Source organism: Rhinichthys klamathensis, unplaced genomic scaffold (assembly GCF_029890125.1).
Source record: "Rhinichthys klamathensis goyatoka isolate OS25496 unplaced genomic scaffold, OSU_Roscu_1.1 h1tg000388l_1, whole genome shotgun sequence".
NCBI classification, from domain to species: domain Eukaryota; kingdom Metazoa; phylum Chordata; class Actinopteri; order Cypriniformes; family Leuciscidae; genus Rhinichthys; species Rhinichthys klamathensis.
The window spans coordinates 103,285-127,034 of NW_026606892.1; the positions used below are offsets into that span (position 1 = coordinate 103,285).

At 36.4% G+C, this 23,750-nt stretch overlaps 1 protein-coding gene across 2 annotated transcripts in view; it reads right to left on the reverse strand.

Moving 5' to 3' along the window:
* The window catches only part of adam10a (ADAM metallopeptidase domain 10a), a 96,130-nt gene extending 74,995 nt beyond the window's left edge, over window positions 1–21,135 (reverse strand). For both annotated transcript variants that reach the window (XM_056234119.1, XM_056234118.1), the window contains exon 1: window positions 20,946–21,135. In XM_056234119.1, coding sequence (XP_056090094.1) covers window positions 20,946–21,012 — 67 coding nt within the window. In that variant the 5' untranslated portion in view covers window positions 21,013–21,135. The remainder of the gene's footprint in view (window positions 1–20,945) is intronic.
* Between the last annotated feature and the right edge of the window lie 2,615 nt (window positions 21,136–23,750).

Consider the following 23,750-nt stretch of genomic DNA (forward strand, 5'->3'; position numbering starts at 1 on the left):
GTGAGTGAGTGAGTGAGTGAGTGAGTGAGTGAGTGAGTGAGTGAGTGAGTGAGTGAGTGAGTGAGTGAGTGAGTGAGTGAGTGAGTGAGTGAGTGAGTGAGTGAGTGAGACTCATTCCAATTCCACACACATTAGTGCTCCACCTCCCCAACTCTCCTCTATCTACCACACTCTCCATGCAGGTTAAAATAAAGGAACATTGAACTGCTTGATAAGATGACTTCTGTCAATGGTTACCTTCATGGTTACCTTCATACCTTCATGGTTTAGTAAGTTGGCACGGTTATCAAACCTGAGAGCTAAATATGGTTTACACAGTTCACTGTGAAAATATTAGATATTTTGTGTCTATTACCAAAGTCACTTGGGACTTAGGATTGAACTTTGAGAGTAAGTTCTATAGATAGACGGAGATGCTATATGAACTATAACTTCCTTTTGAATAATTAGCTATGTTCACCCTAGAAATTGCTATATCACAGTACAATTTGTAGATTACATTCCCGTCAATGTACAACATCTGCTTTCACAAATGCAACAGCTTTCAGTTTTGTTTCCATATTACAGGCATTCAAACATCAGCACCAAAAAAATAGTGCTGTTAAAACTCTGTGACGTTATTTACTGGAACTGACCTTTAAACAGCTCATCATTGAGCTTCTGTCATATTTGACCACATTTCTTACCACAAGCCAACCACGATTTCTTTTCTTTTTTTGTGTTTTTTTTTCAACCATGATCTCTGAGTGGCATGTCACAGACTTACAACTAAACAGTTTGGAGCTACTTAAGAGCTTGGCAACTGGCTCAATTAAAAATCCCAGGATGTCCTTGAAAAAAAAGAAAAGAAAAGAGGAGTAGGGGTTTAACCCTGGCATCCTGGCCAAATTTGCCCATTGGTCTCTGTCCATCATCATGGCCTCCTAATTATCCCCATATATAATGATTGGCTTCATCACGGTCTCCTCTCCACCAATAAGCTGGTGTGTGGTGGGCGTTCTGGCGCAATATGGCTGCCGTCACATCATCCAGGTGGATGCTGCACATTGGTGGTGGTTGAGGAGATTCCCCCCTTCCATATGTAAAGCGCTTTGAGTACCCAGAACAACACAATATAAACGTAACAAATTATTATTATTATTATTATAGAATACTATGAAATAATATGTTGTGTGCCTTATTCTGTGTAAGAAGCCACATCATCTCACAGAAGGATGTTTTCAAACACTCAACTGACATTATGAATTGAGTTTGGAGTAAAACATTTTATTAAATGTTGTCTTTTGTTGGACAAGAGGTTCATAAATGCCTCTCATTTTTGGAAAGATGTTTGATGCGTGTTGCTTTTTCACATTAGAAGCGACTCAAACTCGCAGTGATTTCAGATGAAGCAGCATTTACTACTGATCATAGAGCTGTGCTTCACTGACAAGCTGCGCATAAAAAAATAATATATATATATATATATATATATATATATATATATTATAAAGTCTCTAGGACAGCATGCGCATATAGCAAATTGAGTTCTCTGAGTTCTCTTTCATTGCTTAATGTGCTTCAACAGTTTAAAAATACTTGTTTTTAAACCGCAATGGTTAAAAACGCATGCATAAGCTTTCGTGGCGGCGCAGCACAGCAACGCCACGAGAGCGTAACCGCGATAGAGAAGACTCCAAAATCTCTACCGGTTGACAAATTTTTACCGGTTAATCGTTTCTACAGGTATATCGCCCACCCCTAGTCAAAGCGTGAAAAGACATGAAGCATAGCATTAGTTTGAATCCTCAAAGAGACCCTTGAAGTTTTTTTAAGCTGCAGTCAGCCTATAATGACTTGTATGAAGGCAGCTCACAAACTTTAGAAGTTAAAAAGAAAAAGAAGAACACTGTCAAATTATGTGTCTTGAGAGACAAGGACATTTATATCTATGGACTAATAGACAACTACTCCTTTTCGCCTTGTTACTATAGCAACTTGGCACTTTGCTTTAAAAAAAGAAAAGAAATAACAAGTAATTTGCTCGCTCATCCATAGCCCTGTAGCCTAGAACTAAAGTCAGCCAGTGAACCTTTGCTGAGAGGAATAAAGGTGTAATGATAGGGAAATTATGATTCATCAGAACCAAAAGGTCCAATTTCAGACTCAAAGCAACACTTCAAAAGTTTTTACACTAGGTAAAATTAGTTAAATGGGCTGAGTATAAGTACTTAGGTATGTATGTTGCATTGTCTTCGACAACAACAAACAACAAACGTACAGCACGAAATATGATCTCAGAGTAAAATTAGTATTATTATTGGCTGGTTGTTCATATGACAGGCTCTAGAGGAGGAAGAGACCAGAGAAGTGGGTAAAGCATGTAAAAAAACAAAGCATCTAGGTTGACAACAAAAGTTTTTAATTTAAATCAATTCTGCTGCAGTGACAAAGTCATGATAATTGGTTATCAGCACTATATTAAGAGCACAGGCATTCCCAGAATAGGCCCGAACAGACAGAATTTATAGATTTATAGACAACATGTTTCAGGGTAAATGAGAAATGCACAGACACAGAGAGAAAGGCATAACTCTGTGAAAGGAGGGCGGACACTGAGCACTTTTGTACAAGCACAAACAATAGCTGCCTCATTTCTGCCTAAATTACCCCACATGTGAGGACAAAAGCGGCGGATTCCCACACAAAGATAACCGCAGAGCTGTCAGAACGCACGACACCACTGGATGAGACTAGTAGAAGGCCTGAACAACATTGCTGTTGAAAAAGTTCAGTGAAAATAACAGTGAGCAGCAAATGGAAAGTTGACAGTAGATTTTATATTCTATAGCCACAATATTGTTGTCAAAAATATCGATATAGAAATATCTGAAAAGATTCCGATAGCTACTTGTTTACGCAGTATCAATGCCAGCTGCGCGTTTTCACTCTCTCTTCTCTCCGACAAAAAATTGAAACTCGACACTCGCCTCCTCTCACTCACTCCGATGGAATGAAATAGTGTTGTTACAGTAAATTGTTAATTTTCTCAATCCTGCAGGTTTTGTGCTCGCCTCACACCAAAAACGTGCGTACCACTGATCTATAAAAGTGGCGCACACAAAGTCGCCTCTCAAACATTACCAAATTTAGTTCTTTTTCGTGGTTTATGGCGCTTAAACGGTCAAATGCACACAAAATTACATCAAAATGCCCATCTTGGCGAGTATTCAGGTAAACAGAGTCAGTTTTGGAATGTAAATAGTTGAAAACGCATGTTGTGTAACAGTTTTGGATCTGTGCATAAGTTCTTAAAGTGACAGCAGCCTAATAAACCCGCTGCTGTCAATTATGTTAATCTAAGAACAAAAGATCGACTGCGCTTGACTGAAAAACTTTTGTAAATTTAATTGTAAGCATTAATCTGCATTAAATTTTTACAATAAAGACTATCCGGTGTCACATTACATTTGATTACTTTAATTTCTGTAGTTCTTCTTACCTAAATACTGTTAGACCCACCTGAAAAACTTATAGCCATGTTTATTTCATTTGACTCTACTCTACTGTATATAATGCCATCGTTTGCCATTTGTTTATCTGTTATTTTATTACTGACTGTTTACTTGTCTTTTTTGTAAATTTAAAGTTTCAAATAAAGCCTCCCTATGCTGTGTGAAAGCTATTGCAACAAAATTATTAAAAATATATATATATATATATAAAAAAAAAAGATTGATAAAAAATATCTATGGTAGTTTTCCCAGTGGTATCGGAAATTTATATTTTTCAAGGTATCGTATCCAAGTTTGAAATTCCAGAAATGTGACAAAACTAAACCACACTACTAGACTACACTGACAGCCTGTGATTACACATCTTTTATAGCAGCCACCACATCTATAATCAGTTGAACTCTGTTTTGTTAAACTGAGCCACTCTCATTTGACATCCAGAAATTCTCAAAACTTTTGCAAACAAGCAAATGTATTTTCAGTTGTTACTGCCTCCATAATATAAACCCGCCCTATCATCCATCAGGGAGAATTTGGTCTAAATCTACAATGCAAATGATTCCTTTAAATGATCAAATAAGTCGTAAAATGATCATAAGAAATCTTACACATGGACCAACAACATCATAGATTCTGCATAGTAAAGTCCCCATAACACAGGCAGCACATACTGTTCAACGTTTGGGGTTGGTTTTGGCAAAGGTGAATTTTCAGCAAAATTACTTTAGGCTTCAGTGTCACATGATCTTACAGAAATCATGCTAATATGGTGCTCAAAAACACTTCTTATTCTAATCAATGTTGAAAACAGTTGTGCTGCTTAATATTTTTCTGGAAACCATGATGCATTTTTTCAGGATTCTTTGATGAAAAAAACGTTCAAAAGAACATTTGAAATAGAAATATTTTGCAGTCAAAATCTTTACTCTCACTTTTAATCGATGTACTGTATCTGTATCAGTAATGCTGCCGATAATATATATGAAATACTGATCCCAAAATTTTGAATAGGAATGTACACTTATTGTAATGAAAAAAGTAAATATTAGCACCCACTTTGCACCCGTTTGGGGCAAAAGACTGTCTATGTTCAAGTCCTAATTCTATAACATTCAAAAACACAAAATGTGAATAATGAAAACGTCTGTTCGTCTCTACTCAAGTTTTGCAACAGACAAAAAAAAAAGATTAAACGCAAACAAGTTTCCACTCCATTGTTTGCACCTATAGAAAGGTCACTAATGGCTTGTTTCCACTGAGCGGTACGGTACAGTACGGTTCGGGTCGGTAAACCATGATCCGGCTAGCGTTTCCACTGCCAACAGTATCTTGGTGTTTGCCGGTGTTCTGACGATTTGTGCTGCCTTGTCGAAAAATGCTACCGTAGCGCGAATCGATCACAGAATGTCGATTAATATTAAATGAAATACAATTATAACACAATTCTAAGTTATGAGTAGCTACTGTATACTGTAGACTACTGTTTTTATTTTTAAAACGGTGTGAAAAGTAAAAATTATCTTCAAATATTCATCTTTGACTTGTTAAAGCACACCTTTCCTTAGTAACTGAAACTTTCAGTTATTCTTGTTCAGCTGACTGACCGTACAAATATTCATATGGTAGTTGGCATTTTTAAAAGGGAAATTACTTTATAACACATAAAAAATTTACCTTTTGTTAAAAAAAAACTGAGTCTGCACATGCGCATAACCAGTAAGTAGCAAATCTCGATGGGTAGCATGAATCGTCAGAACACCGGAAAGAAGCAATCAACGTCATTTTCGCGCGAAGAAGAAAGCGACATACTAAACAGCTATGGATGACATACTGCAGATCTTGATCTTGCTTCTCTGCATGTTTGTCACAAGAAACAAGCGCCGGCATTAGGCGTTTCTCAATACCAAGTAGCCTACGCAAAGTCCGACTCAGGAGAATGACTCCCGAGGACGCGAGTCCAGTAATTCTGCTAATGGAACAGCGCGTTCTTGAAAGCGCCACTCAGCTCGCTCTGCTACTCCGGTTATCTCTGTATGGACATTTTAGGCAACAATAAAACGAAATGCGTCATAAAACACCACTCTGCTTCTTTTCGATTTCATTTAAATACATTTTAAACATTATAAGCACACAAATGTGGTTCAGGCAACGCATAGCCTATTGATTATATTCACTGCATGTATGTAGCCTATATTTATAACAAAACTAAATATAAAACACAACCCTGTGCCTCTTTTCGTTTAAATGTAAAAATATTAAACATATTCCAGGCAATATGTGCATTGGTACAAATGTTGCAATAAACAACATTACAGATGGTCTTGTAATAAAATTTAAAAAATGACAAAACTCAACCCTATCTCTTTTTGTTAAATTTCAGTTTTATCAATAATAGCCATTATAAAAGTATAAGTAAAAGGTACAAAAAGCTATACAGTAAAGCTTTAATAACATAAAGCAAACAATTCAGTCAAATATACAAATTCAGCGCTCAAATATATGAAACTTCACTTAGCCTTCTGCCAAAACTATTGGCCAGGGAACGAATTATAGATTCACGAGACCAAAGATCGCCTGTTAGGTCTATACAAGACGAATTATATCTCATGTTTAACCACTACAGAGACCTCAGAGTCAGCGGCAAACATCAGAACGACTAGCCGAGGAAAGGCTGTTCCAGGCGGGGTACTTGAGCGCCGAGCGCCCGGTGATTGCTTGGAATGGATCTCAGTCAAATTATCATAAACCTATAAATAAACCACAGATTTGAGCTTTAAAAAACTACATTCTCGCCTGAAAAACTCTTAAAACTACATTTCGTGACAAAATAACAGTAGCATAATATGTCAACTGTATATTAAAAAAATGGCGCTTCTAATGCCCTTGTAGCACGCGCAAGTGACGATACTCTGTCAACCAATCAACGTTCTGCAGTGAGTCTAGCTCCACCTTTTAGTACCGTACCACTGTGCTAGGTACCCCAACGGAAGGGTACCCAAAAAGTGGTACGGTACGGTTCGGCTTTTTGGTACCATTCACAACTTTTGACAGTGGGAACGCAAATAATTGCGTACCGTACCGAACTGTACCGTACCGTACCGCTCAGTGGAAACGAGCCATGAGCTTTGAGTTTTCATTTTGAATGTACCACCAATCTTGAACACAATGCTGACTGATGCATGAAGACTATTTCTCAGCCCAGCCAACACAATAAAAAAAGTGAACTATTTTAGAACATCATCAGCTTATGTGAATTTCATATTGTCACCAACACTGAACAAATTTAAAATCAAGGACACAAGTAGCCTGGTTAAAACCAGACCATTCTCAGTTGTAACTGAGTTAGGGTCTGGCAAAGCTTCATAGACAAATCATTTCCAAAGGGGCGTCACCAACGGACGTAGCTCAAATGCATCTGGGCGCAATTGGATAGACCTACAACCAATCAGAGCGATGAAGAAGATGACATATGCAGAGCGACGTTGGTTCGTCTGTTATTCACCTTATTCCGCCCCGCCCACTTTTAATACTTCGCGCTTCCGCATTTTGTCATCCGACTTCCGCTAAACTGGCACGGCACATCCGGTAGCTATTTCAGTTGTTAGAAGATTGTTTTTTAGCTAGCCAAAACTTTAGCAAAATGTCAAATAACGTTAATACCATAAATGTTTTAAACTGGGAGCACGGAGAAAACTTCATAGGACGATCAGTTGGTCTCACATTGTCTCATCCATCGTCATTGTTAACGTGGCCAGAGGTAACAGTTAACCTATGTGGACATATTTAACTACTTCGTCCTGTTAGGAGTTGATGGAGCAGCAATAACAAATTATGTGTAAATAAGAAGGAATGAGAATATTTAGTTAAGGATAGGAGATGAGGTAATTGGTTAAATATAAATGATTAAATAAGTTGTATAAAATCAGTTGTAAGAAGTGTTTGATGTTTTCAGGAAGCTAGAGACACCTTCTACTGACCTTCATGTAGATACATTTCACCATTTAAATGTCTTAAGTAATAAACCAAGATGGTATTCATTTGCAAACTTGACGTGACTTATTCCTTCTAACTAGAAGACTTAATTCATTTAAGTTTTAAAGGGAATCTACAGAGCTCACATATGGTTTAATAATAAATGACTGACAGGTGAAATCTGGTCACATTGTAAAGGTTTATAAAAATAACTTCATAACAGGTAAAATCTGGTCACATTGTAAAGGTTTATAAAAATAACTTCATAACAGGTCAAATCTGGTCACATTGTAAAAGTTTATAAAAATAACTTCATAACAGGTAAAATCTAGTCACATTGTAAAGGTTTATAAAAATAACTTCATAACAGGTAAAATCTGGTCACATTGTAAAGGTTTATAAAAATAACTTCATAACAGGTAAAATATGGGCACATTGTAAAAGTTTACAGGAAGGACAAGTTTCACCTTCCTTTCATAGAGGAGATCGGTAATGGTGAAGCCTCTGTCTGCCATTACTTCATCGCCTGGACGAAGTTATTAAGTGCACGATATTGAAGAAAAAATTTGATTACTCATTAAACAATGCGATATTCGATACGATTGTGCTTAAAATTGATAAAATTAACTTAATTTAGATTTAAACTTATATAACCTACATACGTGTTTCAAATTTTTTTGTGACAAGAAAACATCCCTTCAACTTGTGAAAGTGAACAGCAGTGTTTTACTGTAGCATAAGAAGTGTTATTTTAACATCAGTGTAAACCACGGGGTTAAGGGGTTCAGGTTATCCTACATTAGGTCTATTTAACAACAGAAACTGAATAATCAAATGTAAAAATAAAACACTGCTTAGTTTTCACTGTATGAATTAAATATATATATATATATATACACTGATTCTTATTAAAGCTAAAAAAGTTATGCATATTGCAATATATTCATTTGTTATATTTAGATATATTGTGCAGCCCTACATGTTGTGTTTGGAAACACTTCTCCTCCATGATGTCAAGCCAACGCGAAATCACCTTGCTTACAATGGACTGAGAAACACCAAACCTTACAGCAAGATCACCCTGCAATAAATTAAGACGCAGCTTCATTAGGAGCTGATCTCAAGTGTGTAGCTGAAAGCTGTTGGTGTATGAACTGGTGAGGTGCTCGGCTACTGAATGGAATGCATCCAATGTCGACCCGCTGACAAAGGTGGTCGTTTCTCAGCAGAGTTATGTACTATAGCACTGGCTCAACGCATTGTGTTCCCATTTCAAATGTAGGTGGCTTCAGGTTGAGTTGAGATATTGTAGCATAGTTGTGGTCAGAGACAGATGGATCCTCCCATTGTGTTTCTGCATCACAGGTCTGGGGCATGTGGCTGTGATCCTCCTCACAGTTGTCCACTGCAACACTGACGCTCATTGATGATCTAAGGAAATAATATAACCATAAACATTTTTACATTAGTAACAGTTACTTAACATAGATCATGAGAATTAATTTATGATGGCATTCATACTTAGAACAGTGTGAAAAAGAGAGATGCATTAAAAACGAGACAGTATACACACAATCTCTACGTAGATCAATATCTGAAAGAGAGATGAGAGCTAGCTGGCCTCCTTACAGGAAGAATGTGAGCTATTGTAAGGCTGTAATGTACCATAATATATTGTACTATCGTGAATATTCATTCATTCATTCTTTACTTCAGACCCTTAGGTCCATATCACAAAGTAAACGAAATATAAGAAATATGACTGTTATAGGTGGCCAATGGTAATCATGCAAGATTCGTTGTATTTTGTTAACGGCTCGTTACTAATCTTAAATGTATTCATAGAACGGACTTCACGAATCTAACGTTAGGCTAACAAGCACATAGATAGGTAAGTTAGGTAACAACAGTTATGCAAGTTAGCTTACCTGAATCTGACAACCTGTTCAGCACCCGGCGATGATCTTTACCAGAACATCGTAGCCGAGCCTTTACTCGGGCTAAAAGGGTGTTCGTCAGTCGGCTTCCCGTCCATAAAATGGTACAAACGAACACACTTAAGAGCGCTTGGGTGGGCACTTCAAGCTTATCGCCTTCCGCCATGGCCTCAGGTGCTCCTCGTCTTTAGGTGGTGGTGGGTGTAAATCGTAGTACACCACAACATTCCGATCGCTTTACATTGTGTTCGTAACACCGTTTTTTTTCTATCCTCTTAATTCAATTGTTATGGCAGCCCCTAACTGAGCATATAATACATTACATATTTTACCGTTACAAATATAGAATTACGTCTAGAAACTAGCGTAGGTCCTTTCAGCCGGAAGTTGAAGTCCCTCTCAGCCGGAAGTAAGATGACAAAACGAACGTAATGGCGTCACCCTTGTTGTCGTGGAAAATAAGGTGAATAGAACAACTTGCTGACACTGATTAGCTACTTGCTCTACGTTTATTTAAAATTAACAGCAAGACAACTGGAAGTGAATGTGCTTTCCATTAAATAAATCATACACCGTAAACAAAACCTTAATAAAAAAAAACTTTGCAATTTAGACGCGCAAACTGGGTGCCGGTGCTGTGAGACGTACGGCTCGGGCAGATTCGGCTTGAAGTCGTTCATCCTCGGATGCTGCGCCGCGCGCGCTGTTACAAAAAACCTGTGCACACAGGCAAGCGAAATGGGGTCTTGCCGGTCTTCCGCACCGAACGCGTCATTTTTGCCCCGCGCACCTTCGCGCTCGTGCGGACAAGTCGAGTTAAACAAGGCTTTACTCCGTGTCAGTGCGCGCTCTGACCGGTAAAGGGGGACAGACCTCTCCCGAATCATCTCCAGCAGTAGCAGCCTCCGATCGCACCACTAACTCCGCCTCCGTTTCCCTTGTAAGCTGATATTAGTATTTAAACATTCTCTATGATAAATGTTTGTGAAAAATATATTTTAATAACATGGTTTTATAGAGTTCTAATGACGGTGTTCAACTATAACCGTCACACATAGTTCCACGGCGGCATCCATCTTTGTAAATGTACAAAATCTGCTTCACCGTCGCTGTGCTGTCGTCATCGTGTAAAGCCCGCCCCAACGTTTCTGATTGGTGCCGTGATTTCTGCGGACTGGAAATGGGTTTCAATGAGCTCTTTGCCAGACTAACTTTCAGAGCAAATCTAAATTTGCCGGAAGTTGTCTGGGTTTTCCCAGGCTAGGACACAAGATGAATGCAGGATGAAACATTCCATCAAGAATACAATCAGTACATGTCACTTAAATTAAATTTGTATACTTAAACACTGAAGCATGAAGTTGAACTGGGTGGTACACAGGACAGAAAATTAAAGGAAGTGGAAACAGCTTGGCTCATGATTCATAGAGTCTGTGTGAGGGCAGTGACCTTTACACTCATGATGTTCCTACAGTCAACGCCATTTAAGAGGTTATAGGTAAGGCTCTGTGGAGACACCACACTACAAATGACAAAATGCAAACCCAGACTTAGTTATTCAAAGCACAAAAAGAATTACAGTTACTACTGGTCAGACAGGCAAGTCAGAAGATTTGACACAAATCAGCTTTTGTTTTGCCAGAGCTATGGGCATTCGATGGTGGGTGTTTAATAGCATATGCATTGTTTCTTCTCATGCCAAGATCTGGACTACACTTAATGCATGTTTAGGAGGAGCTGAACCGAACCACTGGAAAGATGCTCTCCTTTTCATTTCTGTCAACTTAGGGGGAAAAAACAACACTTATTTTCAAGTAAGTGAGCCTGGGAACTCAGCAGCCAAATAAACTCCACTTCACAAAAGGCTTGAGCTGGCTGAAAGTGATACTGTGGCAAAAAGGGACTGGCAATTTGTCCCAGGAACACAATTAAAGGTCTATCTGACCTATCTTTACGGTGCAGAACTCAAACAGTCCTGGAAAATAGTTTTTAAAAAGTCAAAAATACTATAAAGGTATGACGTGTGAATACCAGACTGGGTCTTATCATTAGGGCACAGGGCAGGGCGAGAGAAGAGAAGCTAACCCATCTGTTTGTTAACATCGCTCAGAGTGAAATTGGTAAGAGGAACAGTAATCGGATTATATATGTATCACTATTTATAGACAGACAAATGCCAATCATCTTCTTAAACAGGAAGAAAATACTGTAAAGAGATATACACTACCGTTCAAAAGTTTGGGGTCAGTGAGAATTTTATTTTTATTTTTTGGAGGAAAGAAATCAATACTTTTATTTATCAAGGACAGTAAAGACATTTATAATGTTACAAAAGATTCTATTTCAAACAAATGCTGTTCTTTTGAACTTCCTATTCATCAAAGAGTCCAAAAAAAAAAAAAAAAAAAAAAAAAAAAAAAAAAAAAGTACAACTGACAGACCAACAACAGTTTCAACATTGATAATAATAATAAATGTTTCTTGAGCATCAAATCCTCATATTATACTGATTTGTGAAGGATCATTTGACACTGAAGACACTGACACTGGTGATGCTGAAAATTCAGCTTTGATCACAGGAATAAATAAATTACACTTTACTATATATTTACACAGAAAACAGCTGATTTACACTGGAATAATATTTAATACTATAACTGATTTTTGTTGTATTTTTAATGAAATAAGCGCAGCCATGGTTAGCAGAAGAGAATTCTTTTAAAAGTATTTAAAATCGTACCGACCCCAAACTTTTGAACGGTAGTGTATATTTAGCAACATCTGCTGGAAAACACTTTATCAGAGGTTACATATTCATAGTGCAATAAAGTTTATGACTCTGGAAAAACATGAAAAGTCCTTTACAAAAGAGATTATTTAAAAATATTATTTTGTATTTAACATTAGCACTGTATTTATTTGAATACTTCACATTAGTGGTCGGCGGGTTTTTAAATGGCTGATGCCAATCCAGATCTCTTATGGCCAATGGTCAATATAATGCCAAATTGCCAAAATATGATACAATAAGATGCACACAAAAATATCTCTCATATTTATATATTTAAGCAATCCAACATAAGCAGGAGTGCTGTTGTTTTGAATATCAGCTCAACTATTTGGCTGCAGGCACAAGACTGCAGGTAAACAGCTGTGCTGATATCAGTACCATATTTCATTTCCTGCTGGTTATGCACAGCTTTGAGGTTTGCAGCCTGCAACAACAGAAATGAAGCCAAACAGAATGGAATAACTCTGTACTGAGTTGCAGCAACTGAAAGACTATGAATCTGAGTGGTTTTGTATTACACTGATCTACATTTACGATATTATATATTTGACCATCGAGCTTGTCTTTTGTGTCTTTTTCAGCGTCTTGCTCATGGCACAGTGTTTTAAAAACTTAACTTAAATTAAGTTTAACTTAAAATGTCCTTCCATTTTTTCCACTCATGGTCTCAATGTTTTAAATGCAAAAACACGACCCACATTTCACTGGGTCTTAGTAAATATTTCTGAAAAACATCAATTAAAGCACACTCTACTTAGCCACATGCCGTTTTTTTAGGTTCTCATTGTGCTCAAATATTATCTTGTGCTGTATGATACAGTAAATTGACTGTATTGGCTTATTATTACACATCCTGTTTGTTGATCATCAGAATATTCTTAGTGTAAGAGTGTCAAAATGACTCTCTTAACCCTTTGATGCGCAAGCTATGGATACCCCTTCTAATGCGCAACATGGGTCTAAAAAGACCCGTATTCATTTTCTTATGTTATTTCAGTCATGGCTGAATGTTTCTTTGCTGAATCTTTAAAATATATGTATTTTATCATTTGTTATTCCAGGTATTGATTAAATATCTTGTTTTTGATTTCCACAAATCATTATGTTTATGTTTCCTTTCTTACTTTATAAACAAACACAGTTTTTGTATTTCTACATCAATTTTACATACACGGGTCTAAAATGACCCGTATTCATTTCCTATGTTATTTCAATCATGGCTGAGTGTTTCTTTGCTGAATCTTTAAAATATATGTATTTTATCATTTGTTATTCCAGGTATTCATTAAATATCTTTGTTTTTGATTTCCACAAATCATTATGTTTATGTTTTCTTTCTTACTTTATAAACAAACACAGTTTTTTTCTACATCAATTTTACATACACGGGTCTAAAATGACCCGTATTCATTTCCTATGTTATTTCAATCATGGCTGAGTGTTTCTTTGCTGAATCTTGAAAATATATGTATTTTATCATTTGTTATTCCAGGTATTCATTAAATATTTTTGTTTTTGATTTCCACAAATCATTATGTTTATGTTTTCTTTCTTACTTTATAAACAAACACAGTTTTTGTATTTCTACATCAATTTTACATACACGGGTCTAAAATGACTGTATTCATTTCCTATGTTATTTCAGGTGGCTTTGACAGTTACAGATTTTAAAATCAAAAGGCGGGGAAAAAAGGACCCTAAACTCTTAACACATTGAACCATTTCAGCATAATGGCTTATTCAAGACTATACGGTTCTTAATAGAACTTTTAGGCCTATTACATGTAAATAAGCTTTAAAGGGGCATTTGGCAACTATTTCAACTTAATGAAACCGTTTAGAAATCATTTGGATGGTTTAATAATTGTTCTGGTGAAAATGGTGACTTTCCCTGCTCCCCCCAACATTCCTAGGCGGAAAACCAACCTTGCAACATGGGGACTAACGTCCCAGTAAGTTGGAAACAGGAAGTCTTGTGAGAAGCGAGAACGAGCGAGAAACACAAAATGCTTTATGGCAATTCGACATAAACACACACGCCGCCCTCAATGTGTATGATGTATTACCCACCTCGGTATAGCTCCACACGATAAAGTTGGCCGGCTCCGATAATAACAAATGCACATGAGCAGCGGTAGAAAGGGGGAGGAGGGGCCGCAAGTGAGTTTTTTTACAACATTGTTGTGAAATATACGTCCCACAGCTGTATGTGTTTGCTCGTTGAGAAAACATGCGACAACAAAAGTGAAAATCAGCGAAGAAATAGCTAGAGTTGCTGAGTTCCCCTTTAAAAACCCATCTTTTTTTAGTGTAGCTAACATTAGCTAGCTAGAATAGAATATGTCGACAGCTAGCTAGCTAATAGTATTGGATATGTTTCTCTTTCTCACAAGTAATTTCTCACTAGGATTTCATGGTCAAGTAACCATAGCCTAATATTCAAATATTATGTCCAGTTATCTTTTACAAAATATCAAATATTTTCTGTGGTTAAAATAAAATAAGACTTGCATCAAATATACAAAAGCAGCAGTGTTGAGTTGTGAAATGTGTGGCAGGTGAATAGTATTATGTAATAATACCATAGTAATAGTATTTATGCAGTAAATATGTTCCTACTTGCAAATATGTGCAAATATCAAAGGTTTCTATATGGGTCATTTTTGACCCATGTATGTAAAATGTATGTAGAAATACAAAAACTCTGTTTGTATATAAAGTAAGAAAGAAAACATAAATATCAATATTTAATGAATATCTGGAATAACAAATGATAAAATGCATATATTTTAAAGATTCAGCAAAGAAACACTCAGCCATGACTGAAATAACATAGGAAATGAATACGGGTCATTTTAGACCCATGTATGTAAAATTGATGTAGAAATACAAAAACTCTGTTTGTTTATAAAGTAAGAAAGGAAACATAAACATAATGATTTGTGGAAATCAAAAACAAGATATTTAATGAATACCTGGAATAACAAATGATAAAATACATATATTTTAAAGATTCAGCAAAGAAACACTCAGCCATCACTGAAATAACATAGGAAATGAATACGGGTCTTTTTAGACCCATGTTGCGCATTAGAAGGGTTGTGATACAAAAACTATTTTTATTCAAAAAGTAAGAAAGTAAAAATAAAAATAAGGATTTGTGATGATCAAAAACAAGTTAATTGAGGAATACCTGGAACACTGAATGATGAAATTAATTTCTTGCAAAGATAAAGAAAATTAAAACTCAGTCGGGTCTATTTAGACCCATGTTGTGCATCAAAGGGTTAATGACTCATTGCTGCTTTGGTCCCCTCAATACGAAAGCAAATAAACTACACTAATCAAATAAGGGGCAAAAAAAGACAAAAGAAAGTGTATACTTTGGTCTTTTGACAGCTAAAAACAGAATAAAACATGGCTATTATTTTTGTAATTAACTTGTATTGCAAACGGCATTCCATATCTTAAAAATGCATTTGGTCTACTGAACAACGCTTCAAGTTCATAACCACCGACATTGGGAGAGTATCATTTTGTAGAGGATGGAACTGTCATATACTTTGGGTATACAATTTATTGATGCTACGAACACCAGATGTCACAATAGAGAACATCTACGGATCAAAAACTTCTCTAGTTGGTAATGCCTCTTGGAATCCCTTTACCAAGTAAATAATGAAAATATCAAACAATTATGAGTAATGGGCATAATCTGCTGACTGTGAAGGTTTGGGGAGACACCCATGCAGCCTGAAAGGAAGTGATATTAAATTAAGTTATCATCTCTAGTGGGTGTGTCATTTTGGCTTGTTATCTCAAAACGCAAACATGCGGTTCACAAACAAAGGATCGACTTTCTGTGAAAACATGAGTTTAGATAAAATAAGGTGAAGTTCATCACATCATTGTGGGCAGGCATCCATGAGCCAGTGTGTATGTGTGTTTGCTCCTCTTCTGCCAGAACAGAGGGGAGAACACAGCTCAGAGTGGTGTAGGGATGACGTCAAAACCCGGAAGATTAATTCGCCACTGGTTTTCTCGAGATTTTCCTATAGGGTTTTATAATGGAGTTTTTCAATTTATGAGTAAGGTCTGTGATAAACAGAACTCGATGATACTTGAAATGGATGTAACAGACCATAATAATCTTATGATTTGGGAAAAGATTTACTTATGGAGAATTACAGCAAATCTGCATTATGGTAGAGGAGTTGGTAAATTTACAGATAATTTCTCAAATAAAGGGTAACATTCTGTATAAAAACAGTAGCAGCGGCGGCTAGAATAAATTTGGTTGGCTCGTGACCTATTAAGATTTCAAATAACTTACCCAAACAGCAAACATTTCCAGCAGAAAAGCTTTAGCTTCTTGGTTGATGCTGTCATCCTGGGGTATCGCTAATTATCGTCATTACTTGAGTTAAATGCTTTCAAAATCTTTGGCTTTCTGCACCAAATTGCTCTCTATCCACAAAAACAGTGTGGATAATAAATTAGCAACGATGTCCTTCTCACTAACATTACGAATAGCACTAGCTATTTCATCATAAAAAAAAAGATGTTTTATTGTGTTCCCTACAGCGATTGAAACCCATTTAGAGGGACGATATGATTTGTCACTTTTCCTGTCATTTGAAATTAGTCTCACATTGATTTGCTATGGCTTGGTTCTTTGTAATTTCACAGCTGGACCACCAATCACAGAACTGAAAAAACATTAGGTGGAAAAAGTCTAATATGGAGAAAATGGGCATCTACACAACAACTGAATAGGCAGATTTTTTCCTCGTAAAGATTTAGATGTTTATTGTCACTTTATGAATTCCAATTATAAAATTAGAACTGATGACTTTTTATTTAAAAAGTTTTTACTTTTTACTTAAAAGTTTGTATTGCAAGTATTATTTTTTACAATAGTTTAGGCCATCTCTGAGGGCCTAGAGGGGCCTGGCAGTTACCCTCTGCTGCTTTGATTCATATTTTCAAGGCACTATGCAGTTTACTGGTGACGTAAATTTACATGATGACCACATTCCCATGACACACATCTCCAAACCAAAAATGACTAAATAATTTCTAAATAAAAAATATCTTATAAAATAAAGCAACTCTTTAAAAATATAGTGCTGATTGCACTGGTCGGAGAGAGGAGGGTTATCAGTCAACTCTGCTTTCAATTATTCATATCATTACTCATACCCAGCCTTTGGTAAAAATAGCACCAAAGTTAAACGTACAAAATATAAAAATGCAGATGTGCAATTTGCTAATTTTGCAAAAGTATAAGCAAAACAACTTCAGAGCTTTAGATAAAATAATCCACAAATGTACCATACTTTAAATAAACTTAACGTGTGGTGTTCCTTAAAACTAATCTGAAAAATAAAATTAAATAATCTGAATTCTAAATAAACCCTCTAACCCTCAAACACTAATTCACATTTTTTCTTCAATTTCAATGCTCCATTCAAAAGCTTATCCGTTATTACATGAAAGGCCATTGTCGTCTGCCACTGGCGAGGAACCTGTTTCCTCTGTAAACCTGTGTTCTGTTCCTCTGATAAAGCCTTAACAATATCTTTTGTTAAGCACCTGTCCAAATTCCAGAAGTATTATTATTATTTATTTATTTTTTGCCAGAAATGAAACATGATATTCATATCTGTCTGCAAGTCAATGGAATTTTTCCACCGTTTTGTCCACTGGATTATTGCCAAAAATATCCTGTCGCCTTACATTCTTGCAGTGCATCTGTTACAAGCACATTAAGAGTTTGCACTTCATATTTTTGTGGTTAAATGTGAGGAATTTTCCATATATGTGCACTGCAGCCACACTGAGTTCTGGGGAAAGCTTTAGGTAACCTATAGATATAAAAACCAAACCGTAAATTTTTCCCTGTGGTAGAAAGAAATTGCTTTTAGCACTCCAATCACTTACAACAAAAACAGAATCAGGTGAAATTTTATTTACCTGCATAAGCCAATTTTCACTAATGACTTCTAATGCTAGACCCTGGGCACATCATACAGAAAGACATCTTTTTGGGATGATCCATCTAACAAGTTGGAGAAGAACCTAGCTAACCACATGAAAACAACCAAAAAAAAAATCACATAACATTGGAAGCTGGCCTACAAAACCGTTTGTGTTATGCGCAGTTTATTCAAGTTGCTCAACAAGCCATTTCATCACTGGATGGTGTAATATTCATCCACTTGCCTCAGTACACACAGACACCATTAATCTCAAACAGATGACACTACATACTGACCCCAATCATATTTGTTACCTTCACTGTATGTAAAAGAAAAACTCAAAATGCTGATAGAAAACAGCTCATTAATGTTGTTGATGTTGCAGGCACACAATAACATGTTTGAGTTGATATCTGAGCCAAAAGGGATGTCAGCAAAGCTTTTTATGCAATTGTTTTCACAGCTGGCTAACAAAAGCAACAAAGAGCAATATTAAAATTGATACTAAACATCTAAAAGGAAGGGTAGGCAACTTCGGAAAGGCTAGCAATAGCAAGCTAGCTTTGAAAGCATGAGATCCCACCCTCCCTTCAGTGCTACCCAAAGCCACGCCTCCTGGAAAGCGTCATGAGAGACGGTGTTAAATTACCTCCTGTCTCAAAGCACAGAACATAAGCAGACTTCCACAGAAGTGTACATGTTTTAATATTTAGACCACTTCTATTATTGATTGCTATCAGGATGTGAAGAGTTTCAACCAGTATAACAAAAATTGTTTAGCCTATAAAAGAAATTGCCTACCCTACCCTACCTTTATACACAGTGATGTGGTTAATTAAACTTTTTTTATGATTCATCTAAAATGGCTTGAAAATACACTTGAGAATGAAGCTTTCCTTTTTTCCACATACATGAATAAACATTTTTCATGGGAGATGAAAACTGCATATTTCAAAGATCACGGAGCATGTGACACCACCGGGATCTAGGCAGTTAGTGACAACAAAGGGGAATATTGCAGAAGTGTATTTCTTTAGCCCAGTCAAAAAAGAACTAAATGAACAGCATATACATTAGAAAACATAAAATCCCATAGCAACAAACTCAGTTGAACCAAAACAGATCCTATAACAAAACAAAACTGCCAAGAGAGCTGACTAATAAAGGAATGCACAGCAATCCATCCTGATAAATCAGGCCATTGCTACATGCAATTACTAGATCCACTTAAAAGATTAGTTCACTCCAGAATAAAAATTTCCTGATAATTTACTCACCCCCATGTCATCCAAGATGTTCATGTCTTCCTTTCTTCAATCGAAAAGAAATTAAGGTTTTTGAGGAAAACATTCCAGGATTTTTCTCCATATAGTGGACTTCAAAGGGGACCAACAGGTTGAAGGTCTAAATTGCGACCCAGTGTTTCCAAAGACTAAGTCAAACGCCCTTTACAAAAAAAGGTAAAACAACGATATGACAATTTTGAAGTTGGAGGAGAAAATGAGATGGAGTTTTTCCCACTTTCCCACTTCCGCCTATGTCACGAGCGACCTTTCGACCCGTTGGTCCCTGAAAGTACACTATATGGAGAAAATTCCTGGAATGTTTTCCTCAAACACCTAAATATCGTTTGACTGGAGAAAGAAAGACTTGAACATCTTGGATGACATGGGGGTAAATAAATAATCAGGACATTTTAATTCTGGAGTGAATTAATCTTTTAAACACACTTCTTCACTTATCTTTAGCAGCCCTAGAAAGCCTGGTTGTGAAGAAGTGGCAGACAACTAAAATAGGAGGAAACACAGAGATAACATTCACTAGCACTCATCTAATGTCATCATTTCCTGTCTGACAGCAAGGGCACGGTATGTTTCAGCAGAAATCTGAACTTCACCTTATGGAAACGTGTGGTGAAATTCATTCTTTGAAGAGTCTGCAACAGCTCTGTTGTCTGACCACACACGGCCATGTTTATCCAGCTAGCTAAAGGGATACTTACAACAGATTGTTCTATTGTTGGTAAACAATGTTTATTATAGTTAGATACTAGTACAGACTAATCCCAACCCAAACTCTAATCGTGAACTTAATACACTGTAGAACGTAAAGGTTGTCAATGGTTTAATTATTTATTATAATTTTTTTTTACTTTTTTGATAGATTTTGTTCCTTAAATTCTCGTAAAATCTCACACATACGTTTGTAAAACACAAGTGAACTAGACAAGTACCAGCACGGAGGTGACCTCGTCTCTTGAGTGAAAATGATTACAGGAAAGGTGTGTAACGTTAGAGTCTTTCATTTCGCACTCGTGTTTTTTTCTGACAAACATTGCGCACTCGACAATGCACTTCTGAAATAACAAACCAAGAAGGCAAACAGAACAGAAACGTATAAACTGAACGAATTCATCATCTGTCTCAATTCTGATTACTCTAATGTGAATGAATGCATTCGTCAAGTTAGCTAACAGGGTTCCCATTGACAGACAGCTAGCTAGGACATTTATTGCCATTCTTCTAAAATATCCCAATAAAAGTCGTTTTGAAAACTCTTCACCACACTGTCTTATATAAAATGCTGGTATGCTTATAAACCTGAAATTCCACGTGTTTTACTGTAAAAGTTGCCTATTTTTAGTGTTTAGTTTCACTTCCGCACTCACGCTCAGTCTCTCTATGCTCACCCCTCCCATATAGCTCACTTCAGCTAAAGCACAATCCGATTAACCGTCACTTTTTCCAGAACTAAAGCAAAACACACTTACCTCTGGTGTCGCTTAAGCAGTATAACAACATCAAGAGTTTGAACAAAACCATATCGAGTAAATTCATCGCTCGCACATTGACACCGAGGCTGGTTTGATTGTTAGTTTTGCGCGTCTTAAAGGCGCAGTCGCCCTCGGTGAGTGTTTGTGTATGTGTGACGGATGCTGCTGCTGTGCGGCCTCGGCTCCGAGCTTGTCTCTAACGGCCTGACGTCAGGCGCAGGCAGAGCGTAAACCACGCCCACTCGAGGACATGAAAGGATGTCTAGATGAACACTTTTGTACTGAGACTTTGTAGAACATAATAGAATAAATTATATTGGAGGAGAGTGACAGCCATTTGAAACTATAATTAACATTAGTTGTGGTTCTTTGAGATCCTTATGCTAAAACTTTTACCGACTGTTTGTATGTAAACATTTTGGTATAGTTTGTATGTTAATAGCCTAAATAAATAATTAAAAACGAGTGGATTGGCCATGCCATAGAGTTTTCTTCCTTTACTTTGCACTGAATCTGAAAACCAAGAAACAATTAGCATCTTGTATTTTATTTAGCCACAGCTAAGCGCCTTGATCTGAATGCATGTATTCCAAAGACTTCTGTTTTATGCACAGCTAATTATAAATAGACTGACCTATTATTATTGATCTGCCTTATATTATTGATCTGCCTTACTTCAGATGGACGAGGACGCAATTGTCTTCTAGAAACAAACTTTGTTGTATTATTTTCATGTTATCACTGTCAAGCTGCTTTGATGCAATCAGTAGGCCTGTTGTAAAAAGCGTTATAAATAAAGGTGACTTGACTTGACTGACCCAATCCCTAAACGTTTGAGTGTGTGTGTGTGTGTGTGTGTGTGTGTGTGTGTGTGTGTGTGTGTGTGTGTGTGTGTGTGTGCGCAAATATACATAGCCTACACTTCATTTTACACCAGAACGTCCCTAAATTGAGGTTTTATACGATTTAACTCAACTTCTGGGGACAAATTTGTCCACGTGGGTGGAAGGTGCGAAGAATGATTATTTGGAAACAATATCTAGCTCAACGTTGCCATCGTGCGGTGGATTGAACCATTTCTAGATGGGTTTGATGTTGATACTGCGTGATGTCACATCAAATTTCCATGAAAAACACAGACGTGCAATCTTTCACACGTGACCACGATATATATATGTGGTGAGGAGAAATTCTAAATCCACGAAAGATTACATTAATCCATCAGATTAACTTTGCGTGACAGTTATCAGGAAAAACAAAAAAACAATCTACACATTATTTTTTTTATAGGGTTATTTGATAATGTTTTTAACATAATGTAGTCTACAAAATAAATGGTACGCACAAATAAATAACAACAAAACAAACTAACAAAATAAAAGAACAAAAAGTGGGCTAACAAGGCAGAGACTTTACATAATGGTACATTAGAGGAAATTCATAAAGGGCTGCCGACGAAGTTGGGCTCTAAAAACACATTATTCTTTTTTTGTTTTTCTTTTGAAACCTTGAATTTTGGAGTAATAAAAAAAATAAGTACACTAACTTACAACCCCAAATTTATTATTATTAATTATTATTATTTTGAAAAATGCAATAAAATCAAGAATCTGTGATTTGTTAATTGTTTTTAACTTTTATTTAACTAACAAAAGTACAAAAAAAGATTTTCAAAGTTTTCTTAAGTGTATTTTGTAAATATAAACTTTTTATTTTTATTTTGAAGGTTGTAACACACTCCAAAAAGTTAGGAGAGAGGCATGTTTACCACTGTGTCACATCACCATTCCTTTTAGTTAAACTTTGGGAATAAAATGTTTGGGAATTGAGTTAAATGTCTCTGTACAATCCCAATATACGCATCCAAGTCAATGTTTCCTTCACACATATGCAAGTCACCCATACCGTTTGCACTGATGTACCCCCATGACAGATGTTTGCTTTTGCACCTGTCGCTGATGAAATCTGGATGGTCCCTTTTGTCTGTGGAACTGAGAACTCCATGTCCGTTTTTCCCCAAAACAAGCTGAAATCTGACCGCAGCACAGATTTCCACTGTGTCTTGGATAATCTGAGATGAGCTCGGGCCTAGAGAACTTGTCGGCATCTTTGCATAAAACTGATGTATAGATTTATCTTTTTGTAACAGAGATTCATGATGTGGCACTCCTTGATGCAGCAGCAGACTGTTAAGTGACAATGGTTTTTCAAAGTACTCCCGAGCCCATGTCTGTATTTAACAGAGTATGAAAGTTTCTCATGCAATGCCATCTGAGGGCTCTTTTAAGAGTTCTTGCCTTGCCCTACATGCACTGAGATTTCTCTGGATTCTCTGAATCTTTTTACAATATTATGTATGGTAGAAGGTGAAAGACTTAAATCTTTGCAATCTTGCATTAAGAAATGTGATTTTTAAACTGTTTGAGAATTCTCTCATGATATTTGGCACAAAGTGATGAGCCATTATGACCCATATTTGGTTGCAAAGACTGAGATGCTCCTTTTACACTCAATCACGATACCCTCACTTATTACCAATTCACCTACTTATTGTGGACCGTTTCAAGAGTTTAACTTGGATAATAAGCTTTTCACTTTTATTTTGCATCTGTCCCAGCTTGTTTGGAGTGTGTTGCAGCCATAAAAAATAGATATATTTGCAAAATACACCTAGGTTGGTGAGTGAAAACTTTGAAAATATTTTTTGTCATTTAAATAAAGATTAAAGATAATTAACAAATCACAGATTCTTGATTTTATTGCATTTTACAAACAAAATGTCCCAAGTTTTCTGGATTTTGG